The sequence below is a fragment of the Sciurus vulgaris genome (assembly GCF_902686455.1).
Source record: "Sciurus vulgaris genome assembly, chromosome: 3".
Classification (NCBI taxonomy): Eukaryota; Metazoa; Chordata; class Mammalia; order Rodentia; family Sciuridae; genus Sciurus; species Sciurus vulgaris.
This window is the reverse complement of record NC_136463.1, coordinates 27,863,034-27,879,265: the sequence shown is the minus strand read 5'-3', so window position 1 is coordinate 27,879,265 and position 16,232 is coordinate 27,863,034. Positions and strand designations below refer to the sequence as shown.

The 16,232-nt window shown below is 36.5% G+C and overlaps 2 protein-coding genes across 6 annotated transcripts in view; one reads left to right on the top strand and one right to left on the bottom strand.

The window, feature by feature from the left end:
* LOC306657486 (nucleoside diphosphate kinase A) overlaps positions 1-16,232 on the bottom strand; it is a 162,579-nt gene that overhangs the window by 127,638 nt on the left and 18,709 nt on the right. The window lies entirely within an intron of this gene.
* Positions 1-16,232, top strand: part of SPAG9 (sperm associated antigen 9) — a 128,405-nt gene that overhangs the window by 105,849 nt on the left and 6,324 nt on the right. For 3 of the 5 annotated variants that reach the window (XM_079133540.1, XM_079133542.1, XM_079133544.1), the window contains 9 exons: positions 1,564-1,782; positions 2,028-2,223; positions 3,942-4,067; positions 5,280-5,360; positions 6,252-6,319; positions 9,266-9,414; positions 10,434-10,605; positions 12,646-12,759; positions 15,226-15,402. In XM_079133540.1, coding sequence (XP_078989666.1) covers positions 1,564-1,782; positions 2,028-2,223; positions 3,942-4,067; positions 5,280-5,360; positions 6,252-6,319; positions 9,266-9,414; positions 10,434-10,605; positions 12,646-12,759; positions 15,226-15,402 — 1,302 coding nt within the window. Of the gene's footprint in view, positions 1-1,563; positions 1,783-2,027; positions 2,224-3,941; positions 4,068-5,279; positions 5,361-6,251; positions 6,320-9,265; positions 9,415-10,433; positions 10,606-12,645; positions 12,760-14,305; positions 14,345-15,225; positions 15,403-16,232 lie in introns of all 5 variants that reach the window. The other 2 variants (XM_079133541.1, XM_079133543.1) reach the window with 1 other exon arrangement.

Here is a 16,232-nt window from a genome sequence, read left to right as displayed (position 1 = left end):
GCTGTCTTGAAGTTCTAGTTGGGAAAGACCAAGAATGAATTAGATACCCTTGAATACAGATATTTTTCAGATGGTGAAAATACTGTGAAGAAAATAAAACTGATAATATGAGAAGATAACTAGGAGGCAGAGGACAGGGTGCTGTTAATATTAATAAAGGAAGGTTTTTCTAATATTCTGAATTAAATATGTGATGTTCATTTAAAAATCCATTCATTTAATATTCATTTTTAAAAAAAGGACTGAGCCCATTGGTGCATGCCTGTAATCCCAGTGGCTTGGGAGACTGAGGCAGGAGGATCAGGAGTTCGAAGCCAGCCTCAGTAACTTAGCAAGACCCTGAGCAACTCAGTGAGACCTTGTCTCTAAATAAAGTATTAAAAAGACTGGGATGTGGTTAAGTGTCCCTGGGTTCAATCCCTGGTACCAAAAAAAATTTTTTTTAATTTTAAAATTCCATGATATCCATATAATGAGACCCCATCTCAATGTAAAATAATAATAATAAAATAAGGTCAGGGCATGTAGGTCTGTGGTAAAGCATGCCTGGTTCAATCCCCAGTATAGAAAAAAGAAAAATGAAAAATCTGGTATGATGCAAAATTTAGGAATAGATAGTGATGATAGCTATACAACATTATAAATGTAAATAATGTCACTGACTTGTACTTTTTATTATAAATTTTTGATATATGAATAAAAATAATTTTCTAAATAAAGCTGAAGAGGTTTGTTTTGATATTATAAATGCTTAATTTTTAAATATATTATTAATATCTTAAGGCACTGTGTATGTAAACTTAGGGGAATTTTTAAAATATTTCTTTGTTCATTTGTTGGTACTGTGAATTGAACTCAAGGACACTTAGCCACTGAGCCACGTCCCCAGCCCTTTTTATTTTTTATTTTGAGACAGGGTCTTGCTAAGTTGCTTAGTATTTGACTGAGTTGCCAAGGCTGACTTTGAACTCGTGATTCTCCTTCCTCAGCCTCCTGAGTAGCTGAGATTACAGGTGTGTGCCACTGCACCCAACAGGGTTTTAATTTTTAATAGTAGTAGATAGTCCATATTTCAAATAGTAATCTCAGTAATTTTAAAAAAATTGTTTTTGCTGGTTGGTGTTTTAAACATCAGTTAGATTGTTTTAAACTTCACATAGCTGCTAAGGAGTTCATTAAGAACATGACATTTTCATGCTTTTTATGTGCACTTGCCTTAATAGCTGTATTATTTTACTTTTTCAGTCACTTTCCTATTTTGTCAAGATTAGTTTATAAGGGATCTGGGGAGATAGCTCAGTTGGTAGAGTGCTTGCCTTGCATGCACAAGGCCCTGGGTTCAATCCCCAGCACCACCAAAAAAAAAAAAAAAGAGAGAGAGAGAAAGAAAAAAGATTAGTTTATAAATAAATTTAATGCTACCAGTTTGGCACTGATGTTATTGAAGTCCCCATATGTCTCATCTGCACATTCTCCCTTTAAACCTCAAGTGACTTTAATGGGAAGAATAAAGTGCTATTTATAGGAGTTTACTTAACTATTAAAGTACATCTTACTTTCCAGGAGCCCGTGAAACAGACTATCCTGCAGGAGAAGAACTTTCAGAATCTGGTCAGATGGACAAAGCATCTTTATGCGGAAGCATGACAAGCAACAGCTCAGCAGAGACAGATAGCCTTTTGGGAGGCATCACAGTAGTTGGTTGCTCCACAGAAGGTGTGACAGGAGCTGCCACTTCTCCTAGTACCAATGGTGCTTCACCAGTGATAGACAAACCACCAGGTATGTCCATTCTTACCTGCCATCTGTTGTGGAGTTTGATCCTACCCCAGATACCCCATAGGGGCTTGTTGATGTTAAATAGCAAGAGTGAAAGAACTGGAAAGAAGATGCCTTAAAGACTGTTACATGCTCAGTTTAATAGTACAGTGAGAAGGAAGGATCAGTGGAGTGTGTAGCAGGGATTTGTGTGGGGAGAGCATTGGCATGGAAAAGCTCAAACTCAGAGCGCTTTATATATTTTGTAGAAGTGGAAGCGGAAAATAGTGAGGTTGATGAAAATGTTCCAACAGCAGAAGAAGCAACTGAAGCCACAGAAGGCAATGCAGGGTCCACTGAAGACACTGTGGACATCTCCCAGCCTGGCGTGTACACAGAGCATGTCTTTACAGATCCTTTAGGAGTTCAGATCCCAGAAGACCTCTCCCCAGTCTATCAGTCAAGGTATACTTCCTTAGTCCCTAACTTGGGAAACTGGGTAAAGAGCACAAATAAAAGGAACCAAAATAACCTCAAGTAGTCAAAACAGTCCCACTAATTGGCATCAGTGTTGTGGTCTGAATGATGTTAGTGTCTGTTCCTATTGTATCTTCATCTTTTTCTTTCTCTTTGGACACTTTTTTTCCCTCCATTTCTTCTGGATGTTTTTTTTCCAATATGAAAAAATCTTGTCCATAAATTCAAACTCTTCTTGGTCATTTTCTCCTGTTTTTTTAATTATTGTACTATAGGGCTGAGGATATAGCTCAGTTGATAGAGTACTGCCTCCCAAGCACAAGGCCCTGGGTTCAATCCCCAGCACTGAAAAAAAAAGTTATTGTACTATGTCTTCCATTCTACTACTAATTTCTTGATCATTTTAATTTCCATCCCAATTCTCAGTCATACTGCAGTCAACAGTAGCAAAATTGGCCATTGTTTAAAATGTCATTGCTTGAGTTTCCCACATGAGCTTGAGTGACCTTTCTGAATTTAGTTATCGTGCAAATATTTTAGAAAACAGGCTTTTCCTTTAAAGGATTGGTTAATTCAGTCCCATTTAGTAAATTGTTTCATTTTTTTTTTTCTTGCCTTCTCTAGATGCCCTTAGGGAGGGTCTCTCGCAACTGAATTCTTTCTTAGTGTGTAGAGCAACCAAAAATCTACTATCATTTAAACCACAACAAATCATTAATTAACATTTAATTATTAATTTAGGAATGAAGTCACATTTTGAATTTCATAGCCCAGTTATATATCCTTTACTAAATTTGTCCTGACAATTCAGAATAAAAGTTTTATGATAGAATACAAGCATATTTCGGTTTAATTTATTTTAGAAAACTCTTTATATTTCATTTTTGTGTGTGTGTGTGTGTATCTTCTCCCCAGAAGAAACTATCATAAAATTCAAAATAACTGTAAAGGAATTTTATAGTTATTATCTGCTGAATTTCATTACTGTGTCTTACTCTCTTAACTACACTTTAAAACTCCTGGATTAATGTTTTTGGTACACTGGTTGAAAATTTTTGTTTGTTTGTTTGTTTTGTTTTATTTATTTGTTTATTTTGAGGAGGGTACCAGACATTGAATTCAAGGGCACTCCATTACTGAGCCACATCCTCAGCCCTAATTTATGTTTTACTTAGAGTCTCAGAGTCTCACTGAGTTGCTTAGTGCTGTGCTTTTGCTAAGGCTGGCTTTGAACTCAAGGTTTTCATGCCTTACCTCCAAAGCCACTGGGATTACAGACATCCACCACTGTGCTCAGCTTGAAATATTTAATATAAGTATTAAACATTGGCTTTCTGGAATTGTACTGCTTTTTTTTTTTTTTTTTTTTTTTTTAATAAACCAGTTATAAAACAGTTATAAACTTCTACATTCTATTAAATGTAGAAGCCGGGATGATGGAGCACAACTGCAATCCCAGCCATTCGGGAGGCTCAGGCACATAGATTGCAAGCCTGGGCAATTTAGCAAAGTTAAAAAAATAAACCAAAAAACCAAAACCTCAGAGTACTTCCTTAGCATGTGTGAGGTCCTGGGTTCAGTACCGCAAAAAATAAGAAAATGAAATAAAAACTTTTAAAATACACTTTATGTAGAAATGTTCAGTCCCCTAAAAATCATAGCTAAGTGTACTAAGTTTTTTTTTTTTCTTGTTCACTCATTCATAGCAATGACTCAGATGTGTATAAAGATCACGTATCAGTATTGCCAAATGAACAAGACCTGGTGAGAGAAGAAGCTCAGAAAATGAGTAGTCTTTTACCAACCATGTGGCTTGGAGCTCAAAATGGTTGGTAAGTGCTAGCACTTTCAATATGACAGTGTATTTAATCCTTTACTCTTGCTTTTGAAAGCAGAAGAAAAATGAATAAAATGTAAACACAAAGTGTATATTAATCAAAGAATTTATAATACACACATAAAATTTCAAGTTTTGTTCATAAACTGAACTTGGGTTGGTTATGAAAGGTAAACTTATGATTTGTGTTACAGAATATTCTCTTTAAATAATATTTTTAGAAGTCGAAGTAAATAAAATTTTAAAGTCTGGGTTACCCAGAAGTAGAAGATCCTGAAGAGTGCAAAAATAAAGACTTATTGATGTATAGAATGTGTATTTAGGTTAGAATGTTGGCAAGAAATACTAGGGATTGAACTAATGTGTCTGGCTACAGGAAAGCCCAGTCCCAAACATAGCTTTTTAGTAGAGTTACTAGGTAAACCAGAACAAATTATAGTCTGAAAGCTTAGAGGATAATAACTAACATTACATGGTTTGTTCATTTTCTAGTAGTGTAGAGAATCTTAAAGAACTGTGCATTTCTAGAGGTTGAGCAGGGTCACTTATGTGTCTTTTCTGTAGGGGTCTAACGGTATAAAAAGGAGGGATCAGCAAACCTGTGTGAATGTGTTCCAATAGAATTTTTTGGACACTAAAAAATTGAAATTCATTTAAAACTCACAGCTCACAAAATTCTCTTAATTTTTTCCCTCTAACCATTTAGATATAGAAAACTTCTTAGTTTCAGGCTGTACTAAAGTAGCAGGCTGGGTTTGGCCAGGGGTGATGATATCAGAAAAACCTGTATCAAATGAATTAAGTTAGCCACTCCCTGATGGGTACCACCCTGTCACCCAAAAGTAGCAGATGATGTAAGGTAGTTCAAGGGTTCTAGGTAAAAACTTGTGGGGTAAGCTGAAGTTAGCTGCAGCTGATACTCCCAACATTAAACATGAGTAGAATTTTTGGTTTTGGGGGTTTTTTTTGTTTGTTTGTTTGTTTTTTTTTTTTTTTTTTTTTTGCTTGAGCAGCCTATTTCTCTGTCTTAGGCCAACCCTGACTCTCATTTTTGTTTTTTGACCATTGCATAAAAGTAGCAGCACCTTTACCTCAAATTTGTATGATCCTCTTCTTTCCTCTTGCTTGAATTTTGTGGTTACTACTAGATATAAGAAACAATGTGATATAATCTGTGCCGTTACCAGTCTTTACTTTGTTTCCGCAGTTTGTATGTCCACTCATCTGTAGCCCAGTGGAGGAAATGCCTCCATTCCATTAAACTTAAAGATTCGATTCTCAGTATTGTGTAAGTTTTATTTTTGAAATTATTCCTTTATAAAACCCCATATTTTGGTATAAACTAGATTTTTAAGACTATGCAATCTAATAGTTACTGCACGAATAAGTTGATATCCATGTTTGGTTGGTCAGTTTTAACTCATTTTTTAGAATTGGAGAAATTAGAATAGAAGAAGTCTATAATAGAAAGTAAAATAGAAAACTTTTATGTAGAAGGGAAAACTTGCCAGATTGATTTGTCACCATACTGGGAATTCTTTGGTATTTCCAGGAGAGAACCAGTGCTTATTAATTTCTATTTGTTTAGAATAGTCCTTATAGTTTTGTGAATATGTATGTTGGGGGATTAATTTGCTAGTCCCTTTTCTATAGGTTGGCTATTAAAGATCTGGACAGTTTGTCTCTCTGTGCACTGACTGACTTTGTTGGTTCCACTCAAGGAGTGTAGTTTTTGGCTCGTGGAATCATCTTGACTATCGCCAGTGAGAGAAAAGTTGGGCCAGAAAGTGAAACAACCGAGATACCACACGTGCTGTTTATTTAGTTCATATGACACTGTCTCATAGCAAGGCATTCACAATGAAGAAAGCAGTGTGGCAGAGAATGGTGGTGTAAGCTTGTAATCCCAGTGATTTGGGAACCTAAAGCAGGAGGATCACAAGTTCCAGGCCACTTATTGAGATCCTGTCTCAAAATAAAAACCAAGGACTGGGGATCTAGTTCAGTGAGTTCAATCCCAGAACTGAAAAAAAGAAAAAAGTGTATGTTCATTTATGTTCTGTGTAAGCTCATCTTTTCATAATACTGGTGCTTTGAAAGGCTCAGCACTAATGTAGTGGCCTTTGGTCCCTTCTGTGTTCCTCAGTAGAGATTCTAAAATCTCTTTTCCTGTTTGCAGACACGTGAAAGGAATTGTGTTAGTGGCCCTGGCTGATGGCACCCTCGCAATCTTTCACAGAGGAGTTGGTGAGTTGTGAATAGTTAATGTATACACTAGTTTATTGCTCTGCAAAGTATTTTCAAGCACATTGACTTGTTGTCTTTTTGTTTGTTTTTTTTTGATACTGGGAATTGAACCCAGGGGTGCTTTACCACTGAGCTACATTCTCAGCCATTTTTCCTTTTTATTTCAACACAGGGTCTCACTAAGTTGCTTCAGGCCTTGCTAAATTGCTGATGCTGGCCTTGAACTTGTGATACTCCTCTCTCAGCCTCCCAAGTCACTGGAACTGCAAGTGTGCACCAGTGCACTTGGCAGCTTGTTACATTTTAAAGACATGTTATTTAATAAATGTCAATAAATATGAGTGCCTTTGTGGAGATATGCATGAATAGTGTAACTCATGGAAAATATATTTATCATAGTGAGCAAGTAATTTATTCTTTGCTGGTACTCGTATAATATGATATGGAAGCTTTTGTTTTGCATTTATATATTTACTCTTCTAGAAAGAAATTTGGTGAGGAATATTTTTTTCGTTTGTCCTGCTTTAAATATTATTTGCATCTCTTATATCTGTTAAGTTTAAAAAAAATTTTTTATAAGGTTTAAGTGAGGCACAATGACACACTCCTATAATCCCAGCAGCTCAGGAGGCTAAGTCAGGAGGATTGCAAGTTTAAAACCAGACTCAGCAAAAGCGAGGTGGTAAGCAACTCAGTGAGACCCTGTCTAAATAAAATACAAAATAGGGCTGGGATGTGGCTCAGTGGTCGAGTGCCCCTGAGTTCAATCCTTGGGACAAAAAAAAAAAAAAAAAAAAAAAATTAAGGTTTAATATTTTCATATTTTATTTTATTTATTGATTGATAGATACTGAGAATTGAACCCAAGGGTGCTCTATCACTGAGCTACATCCTCAACACTTTTCTTTCTTTATTTTGAGATAGGGTTTCCCTGAGTTGCCCAGACTGGCCTTGAACTTGCCATCCTCCTGCCTCGGCCTCCCAAGTAACTGGGATTATAGACATGTGCCATTATACTCAGCTATATTCACCTTTAAAGCCACTGTTTCTACCACCGCAGGTGAAGGGGTGATGGTATCAGGAAACCTGTATTAAATGGATTAGATTAAATGAATTGTGTATCATTTTATCACTCCTTGATACAGGTGTCAACCAAATGTGATAGTTCATTTTCTACCCAGGTTGGTAGATCAGGGAAATATTATGAAAACATAGATACACTGCTTTTGGGTTTTATCAAAGCACTTCCCCAAAATATCATATCCTTTTGGTCTTAGAGATACAAGGAATAGCTGATACTTAGGTGTCTTTGTAACTAATCAGTACCTAGATATTGCTGGTTAATAACTTATCAAAGAGAGAGAGCCCTATTTTACTTCATAGACCCTTTACAAAGTTTTCTGTTTATTCTTCACAACATTTTATGAGCACTATTCTATTGTTATCCTTGTTTTATAGATTAGGAAACTGAGGTACAGAGCATTTTAATCACCTATTTATTCAACTAGTCCTTCGACTAGTAAGTGAAAGAGCCTAGAAAATAATGGAATAATAAATGTTTTGGTAAATGAATCTGAAATTATATTGATAGAAAAAGAAAAAATACATTTATTTAGTAAGGACCAATGTGAAGTCCTTCATTTGAGATCAGAAGAGCAAGATGGGAGAGATACATCTGAAGAGTGAGAATTACATGAAGGTTAACTATAAATGCAATATGAGTTAACATTTTAAGCCTCATAGAAATAAAGTGTACAGAAGAGTGCTAGTGGCAATCCTGTTCTACTTGACCAAATAGCTTCTGCAATGGGTGTCAACACAGGAGAATTAAGATAAAGGATCTGTAAACTACAATAGGCACAAACCTTATTCAGAAGATGCTTCATGCTGAAAGGACAAGACATAGAGCGGTAGCAAATAAATTAGGACTGTACTTATTCTTTGTTTCACTGGGCAAAACTATAGATAGTGGATGGTTACATACTAGTGTCATGTTGGCAATCATAAAGTTTTAGATTTTGGAGCATTTTGGATTTCAAATTTTCAGATTAAGAATGCTCATACTATATTCACAATTACTAAAGTGTTAGCAATGAATTGCCCTCATCTACTCAAGAAAACACATCAAGATGCACATAAGACATTATCCCCAAAACAACCTTAACTTTGTTTTTGCATGTGCTCTGTGTGTCTCTTTCTCTGGTGCTGGGGATTGAAAGGCAAGCACTCTACCACTGAACTACACACTAGCCTTAAGTCCATTCTAATTCTAAAAACATTATCATAAACAAATAAGTTGTAACTGATTTATCACATCACTGCTTTTTGGAAGCATTTACTTTTTTATTTTTCCTTTTTCCTTTTTTTTTTTTTGGTATTGGAGATTGAACCCAGGGGCACTCTACCTCTGAGCTACATCCCCAGCACTTTTTTTTTTTTTCTTAATTTTGAGACAGGATCTCTCTTAAGTTGCTGAGCCTGGCCTCAAACTTGTAATCCTCCTGTTTCAGCCTCCTAAAATGCTGGGGTTACAGGCATGCACCACACCACCCAGTTTATTGACTTTTACATTTTATTTTCTTGCAATAGTGGGGGTTGAACCCAGCACTTCATGCATGGTAGGCAAGTACTCTGAGCTACACTCCCAACCCTTTATTTTATTTTGAGACCAAGTCTCACTGAGTTACCAAGGCTAACCTTGAACTTGGAATCCGCCTGCCTCAGTCTCCCAAATAGCTGAGATTATAAGAGTGTGCATACTACCATACCCAACTGGAAAACATGTTTTAAAGTAGGTCCAGGTATTGGATCAAATGTTCTTTGAGATATCTTTCAATTTTGTAGTGTATAGATAAGATAGAAGGTCTACTTAATACACAGAATTGAGTGCTTCATCAATCAGAGGTAATATGCATTATTAACCATAATTTTCTTCTTATCTTCAAGATGGACAGTGGGACTTATCAAACTATCACCTCTTAGACCTTGGACGGCCTCACCATTCCATACGATGTATGACTGTCGTGCACGACAAAGTCTGGTGTGGCTACAGAAACAAAATCTATGTGGTTCAGCCAAAGGCCATGAAAATAGAGGCAAGTTTAAACCTGTTTTCTGTACTTAGTGAATTTGTATTATCCAAAGACTAGAAGATTAAAATTTTTCAGTTTCTTTAGAAATTGCTTTCTGAATCTGTGTATTTTGGATACATTTGCATTATTTTTGGATGACTCAGTTTTCTGTTATATTTCAGCTCTTTTGCTTTTGCCACTTTTGACTTTAAGGTTGGGAAATGGGTTTTTTCTTTAAGGAAGAAAGATTCACACATGATTGTTAAAGTAGTCTGTGTTTTTACCCATAGATGTATGTGTGTTTTATTTGAATATTTGATTCATGATAGTTTAATTATGGAAGGATTGATTGAGAGGAGTCCCAAGTTCCCACATACACCGCAATGTAAATCCAGGCACATGTGTGTCACAATCTGAGATATAGTATTGCAGTGAGAATTTTTTCATAAAAACAAAAGGCCTTTAATACTGATTTCTCAAAAAGTTTTTGCCACAATACATAAATTTATTATGATTGTTTAAAAAAAAAAAAAACAATTTACAGCAGGAAAATTTTAAGGTGAAATTTTTCCTCCCAGCCTCAAATCCCATTCCCTTTCTTAGAAGTCCCAAAATGGTATTTATTTTTCATTTCTATTTTTTATACAACGTCGTGTGTTCCTTTTTGTTTAAGTAGAATATTGCTTCATTTATTGTTGTATAGCAGCACAAAATCTTGAGATCACAATCTTTCTGTTGAACACTGTCACATGGTATGGATGTACCAGCATTATTCATAAAATAACATCCTCTACAGTGCTAAAACTCAACACCATTTAATTCTTTATTCTCCTTTTAAATTTTATTTTATTTATTATGTATGTCTGTAAGTATGTATTTTGCACTCAAGGATGAAAGAAATTGTGTATTTGAGGGTAATCATTAATGTAACTATTTAGGCTCCTCTTTTAATGAATAGTCTCTAAATTGTTGTCCAGATTAGCACAGTTTTTAAACATGACCTTCTGTGTAACAAAGTAACTATGACTGAACATCTCTCCTAGAAATCATTTGATGCACACCCCAGGAAGGAGAGCCAAGTGCGGCAGCTTGCATGGGTGGGTGACGGTGTGTGGGTGTCCATTCGTTTGGATTCCACACTTCGTCTCTATCACGCACACACTTACCAACATCTACAGGATGTGGACATTGAGCCTTATGTAAGCAAAATGTTAGGTAAGCTTCCAAAGCATTTTCTCTTTGCCAATCAAAGAGAATGTTTATTTATTGATTGATTTTTTTTTTTTAATTTTTTAATTTTTTTGTGGTACTGGGGATCAAACCCAGGGCTCTGTACATGCTAGGCACATGTTCTACCACTGAACTACATCCTCAGCCTTATGTATTTATTTATTTATTTATTGCCGTGCTGGGGATTGAACTCAGAGCCTTGCATATGCAAGGGCAAGCACCCTACTACTGAGCTACATCCCTAGCTCCTAATTTATTTGTTTTTTAATTTTTAGTTGTAGATGGATGCAATACCTTTATTTTATTTTTTTCACATGGTACTGAAGCTCAAACACAGTATCTCACATGTGTGAGGCAAATGCTCTACCACTGAGCTACAGCCCCAACTCCCTAATTTTTTTTTAAATGGTCAAAGTAGACCAGAGAGTAAGTTACCTCAGGAATAGTGAATTCTTGTTACTGAAAATATTCAGCAGATGTTCCAGTTGACTTTCTGGTTCTTGACCAAAACTTAGGAATGTTTTTGACTCCTCTCGTACTTTCTACCTCCAGTCTATCACCAGGAGCTCTGTCAAATCTAAACATACCTTAAATCAGTTATCTCTACCACTGTCTCCCTAGGTCAGGCCACCATCCTTTCCCTGGCTAAATAACCATGTACCTCCTAACTGAGCTCCCTGTTGCCACTCCTGTCTGTTTTCCGCATTGTGCGCAAAAGTTGCCTTGATACTCCTCCAGCTTTCTCTTTAGGGGAGGTGACATTTTGTCCCATGAGCAGGAGATTTTACGTGGTCTGGACCACTCTTGTTCACACTCTCTTTTGCTCACATTGACCCACAGCTCAAAAGTGCCTTCCCATTTTAGAGCCCTCACATGTGCTGTAGCAAGTTCTTGGTCCTTTTTACTTACCTTTCAGGCCATAGTCTATGAGTCCTATTCAGGAGAAACCTCCATTTAGATCTTTTTCTTCACACGCTTATCATTGTGATTATATGGTATTACATGGTTATTCTTTACTATCTCTTCTCCATATACCATAGCCCCTGTGAAGCAGGGATCATCTCTCTCTTGTTCCCTGCTGTATTTTTAGCACCCTAATCCAGTGCTATATTTCTATTTGGAACGTCATAGAGGATTTTTTTCATGCAGAGAGTTTGAACCAGAGCAGTGACTTTTAACCTTTTAGGGTCATTGCCCTAGGAGAACGTGACTAACTATGTGTCCTCTTCCTGCATTCAGGCATGTGGGAAACATACAAACTAACTACAAAGATATACTTTGACTATAGGTTAAAGATTCCTAGTTTAGACTGAATTGGAGTTAAGACTTCTTTCTACAGTGATTCTATGATTAGGCTCTCAAATTCTTATGAGTAGAATTTATGAGTGACTGGTGGTGTTTGTGTTCAGTGTATTATCTGTTTAATCATTTTGCCTCTCAAATCCTTAAAAATAAGATGAGTTATAAAAATTCTTTAAAATATAAAAGTACATTCATTCTCCCTAAATTATTTGTAAATGATATCTTAATCTATCTAAACTACTTTAGAACCTAAATATATAAACAAAGGAAAAGTGTAATTTTAAGTTTCGTTAGCAAAGATTGTTTTTATCCACACAAAGAAATTTAAAGCAAATCCAAATTTTTCCAGATTGTAAAATCAAAGGACAGTGATTTCCCAAACTAGTAAACTGTTTTTTGTTGTTTTTTTTTTTTTTTTTTTTTTTTTAAGCTCCCTAATTAAATCCTATATCTCATTTCCTGTGTACCTTCCTTCTGGATGATAATATAATGACAGCTACTTTTAGAATTTTCTTTTTCCATTAGCCCTGACTTGTCAGATTGATGATAAGGCTAAATAAGAGTTTGCTTGATATGCACCTTCAGCAAACATTCATCTAGCTCTGGTCACATTTTTTTTTTTTCTCCATTGTATTGTTCGAGCTACTCTAAGGGATTTGGAATCTAAAACACTGCCTTCTTTGGTTTCTCAGTGAAAAGTCCTTCTCTCCACTCCCCTCACAGGTACTGGAAAACTGGGCTTCTCTTTTGTGAGGATCACAGCTCTTATGGTGTCTTGCAATCGTTTGTGGGTGGGGACAGGAAATGGTGTCATTATCTCCATTCCATTGACAGAAAGTAAGTACATTTTTAGGTAACTATCACAAGACAAATAGGAGAATTGCAGGAAATAATCATGTCTAGAACATAGATAGAAGGAATTGTTTAGATATTGGCAAGTAAGTAGTAATTCAGAAAATCAAGCTGATTTTTCAGTCTTTGTATGAAATGTATAAACTCTAGAGAAGAGCATTTTCCATGTATCAGGACCAGTTTCAAAATTAAGTTTTTCATTGTAAAAAGCTCTTTTTCTCATTTCAGGAATCATAGCCCTATTCATTTTTGAAATACAGGTTGAAATCTGTTTTTCTTCAGTTTTAGTATACCAGTATCCATGAACACTGCCTATTTGTCATAGAGTGTTCTATCTCCCTAGCAAGTAAATAGTCCAGGATATCCCATTTCTTGTATTTGAGGCTTAAAAAAAGTTATGGAAGAAGTTTCTCAGGAGGTCAGCAAGCCTTTTGGTATACTGAAAAGCCATTTATTTTCTGCTTGAAAAGAATGTGATTTATTATTTTTGTGAGCAGACTGTGCCTTGTAAATTTCTCACATGATGTTCTATTACATCAGTCGTGCATTAAGTAAGTGTTTTGTGTTGCAGAATTCATGAGCAGGGAATGGTGTGGGGGAAAAATACCACAAGATAAGTTAATAAATACAGACCTCAGAGTCACAGTCACCCTACTGTTTCTTAGGGAAAGGGGAAGAAAGAGGGCTAGAAGGAGAATCTGGAGCCTTGAAAGAACCCAGTTCTTAATTCCAAGTGTCTTTTCTTCAGTGACTTTCAAATCTACATATTTATATTGCTTCTTGGTAATTTGGCAGGGTGGGGCGGTATACTGGGGATTGAACTCAGGAGCACTCAACTACTGAGCCACATCCCCAGTCCTTTTTTTTTTTTTTTTTTTTTTTTTGCTGGAGATTGAACCCAGGGCCTTGTGCATGTAAGGCAAACGCTCAACCAGCTGAGCTGTATCCCCATCCCCTCCCCAGCCCTTTTTTGTATTTTATTTAGAGACAGGATCTCACTGAGTTACTTAGTGCCTTGCTGTCGCTGAGGCTGGCTTTGAACACACGATCCTCCTGCCTCAGCCTCCCAAGATGCTGGGATTACAGGCATGCACCACCGTGGCCAGCTAATATCGCTTCTTATATCCTAAAGGACTCTAGGATCCCTGGGTTTCATTCCAGTTCTTTATGGGGGTTGCATTTTCATATATTTAAATAAGATCTTTTTTGAAAACACACACAGGAAAAAAGGGGGGCAGTTTTAGCAGTTAGGAAATATTCCACATCAAGCTCTTGGGTTTTGATTTGGATATACAAAAGTGGCTTTATAATTAAAGAAATCAAAATCATAGTAAACCAAATTGTCCTTTTTGAGCAGAGATGTTCTATAGAGGCGTTGGTGAGAACCTTGTTACTTGGTATTATGCCAAGTTAGATATAATTAATTTTGTTGGGGACCAGATAGAAGATGCTCAGAGTGGTGGCTCACGGTAATGCTTCTCCTCCCTGTCATGCGCCTCTCCATGTCCCCTTTCCTCCTTTCTCACTTTAGCGGTAATCCTCCACCAGGGACGTTTACTGGGGCTGAGGGGTAAGTGCAGATCCTGAACCAAACTCTTCTTATGGCTTCTCAGCCACCGTGAGGCTATTCCCTCTTTAGATACTCTCTTGAATGTTCTTCAGTGTCACCCACTTGCAGTCACGGCATTGCAGCAGACTTTTTTTTAACGTTTGTTACATGGCCACCAACTGCTCAGCAGCTTAGTCTATTTATCATCTTTTGTTGCAGCTGAACTTTCTTTCAAACTTTGTTTTCCTTCCAATAAAAACATGAAACATGTCTTAAAACTGTTATTAATCTACATTGTTTACTCTTGTTACCAATCATGTTTCTTTCATTCACTTACTGGTGGAATGGGGATGTTTTGTGAGTCTGGCCATTCTGTTAACCCAGCAAACCATCAGTCTGGTGTAAATGAAGCTACTCTGTGGTAGTGGCTGGATTCTTTCAAAGAGCATTTCCCATCCCTCTCAAGGACTATTCTCACCATAGGGGAGAAAAATAAGAAGATAAACTCTAAAAATTTTATTTAAAAATATACCCATTTCCTTTACACTACATAATAGGTTCCTTTAATGAGGTCTTAAAAAATAATGAGACAGATACACCTAAGAATCAAATCCATTTTCTTTGGAGAACTAAAATGATTTTTTTTCAATTAATTGATGTGTTTAAAACATAAGTTTAGTTGCTAGACTGGCAAAATCCCCTACTCCATTTACTGAGGTACTTAAAAATAACTAGCATGCTGTATATCTCTTTTTTCCAGCTTTGCCTTGAATTGGCGTTGCTGCCCTTGTTTTACCTCAACTGGCTGTAGCTTTTAGATAATATAAGGATTAACCAGTAACATCTTGCATTATTACTGTCTTCTAGGGAAAAATAGTTGGCATTTGACTTTTCTATTGCAGCAAATAAAACCTCAGGAGCAACAGGAAATCGTCCTGGAAGTGTAATCCGTGTATATGGTGATGAAAACAGTGATAAAGTGACTCCAGGGACATTTATACCCTATTGTTCAATGGCACATGCACAGCTTTGCTTCCATGGACACCGGGATGCTGTGAAATTCTTTGTGGCAGTCCCAGGTGAGTTAGGTTATTCCACTGAGATGTTTCTTTTAGGTCTTTTGGATCCATCATCTAGCCTAATGCTAAGTACTGGAATTACAGGTAATTTGATGAAATACATGAAAGAAGTTCTATGATGGAGGTATGATATGAGTGCTGTAGGGTACTTGAATAAAATTATTTTACAATCTTTCCCCACCTGCCAAAACCAAATTTCTTTGCTTTTATTGAAGACTCTTGCTTACTTTTGAATAGTAGTGGTGTTCTGACACACAGACTGCCATAGTCTTGACCTATGAAAGAAATCACCAGCCTCTTGTCATCCAGGCCACATGCAAGAAGAGAGATGGGGAGGCCTGGGGATATAGCTCAGTTGGTAGAATGCATGCCTCATATGCACAAGGCCCTGGGTTCAATCTCCAGCACCACAGAAAAAAAAAAAAGAAAAAGAAAGAGATGGGGAATGTGTGCTCTGGCACCTTTAGCAGTGTTGTAGTAAGGAGCAACGGGCTAGCTGCCTGGGAATGTGGGCCCTTTGTTTCTGTCATTCACCTTGAGCAAGTTACTTAACCTCTGATACTTGTTTCCTTGTCTCCTAAATAGATGTCTACCTACTTCCTTTCTTTTGTGAAAATTCCATTTGAAATTATAAAGCACAATTCAGACAACATGGTAGTAACGATGTCTAGCAAAAAAAAAAAAAAAAAAAATAGTAATAAAGTAGTAGTTCTGTCCATTGGGAATACTAAAAATGATGTTACTGACCCATGTTGTTAGTTTTATTTTCTCCTAAAATGCAATTTTAGGAGTTAGATACAGTTCAAATCTGAGCCAGGGTGCAGTGGCAT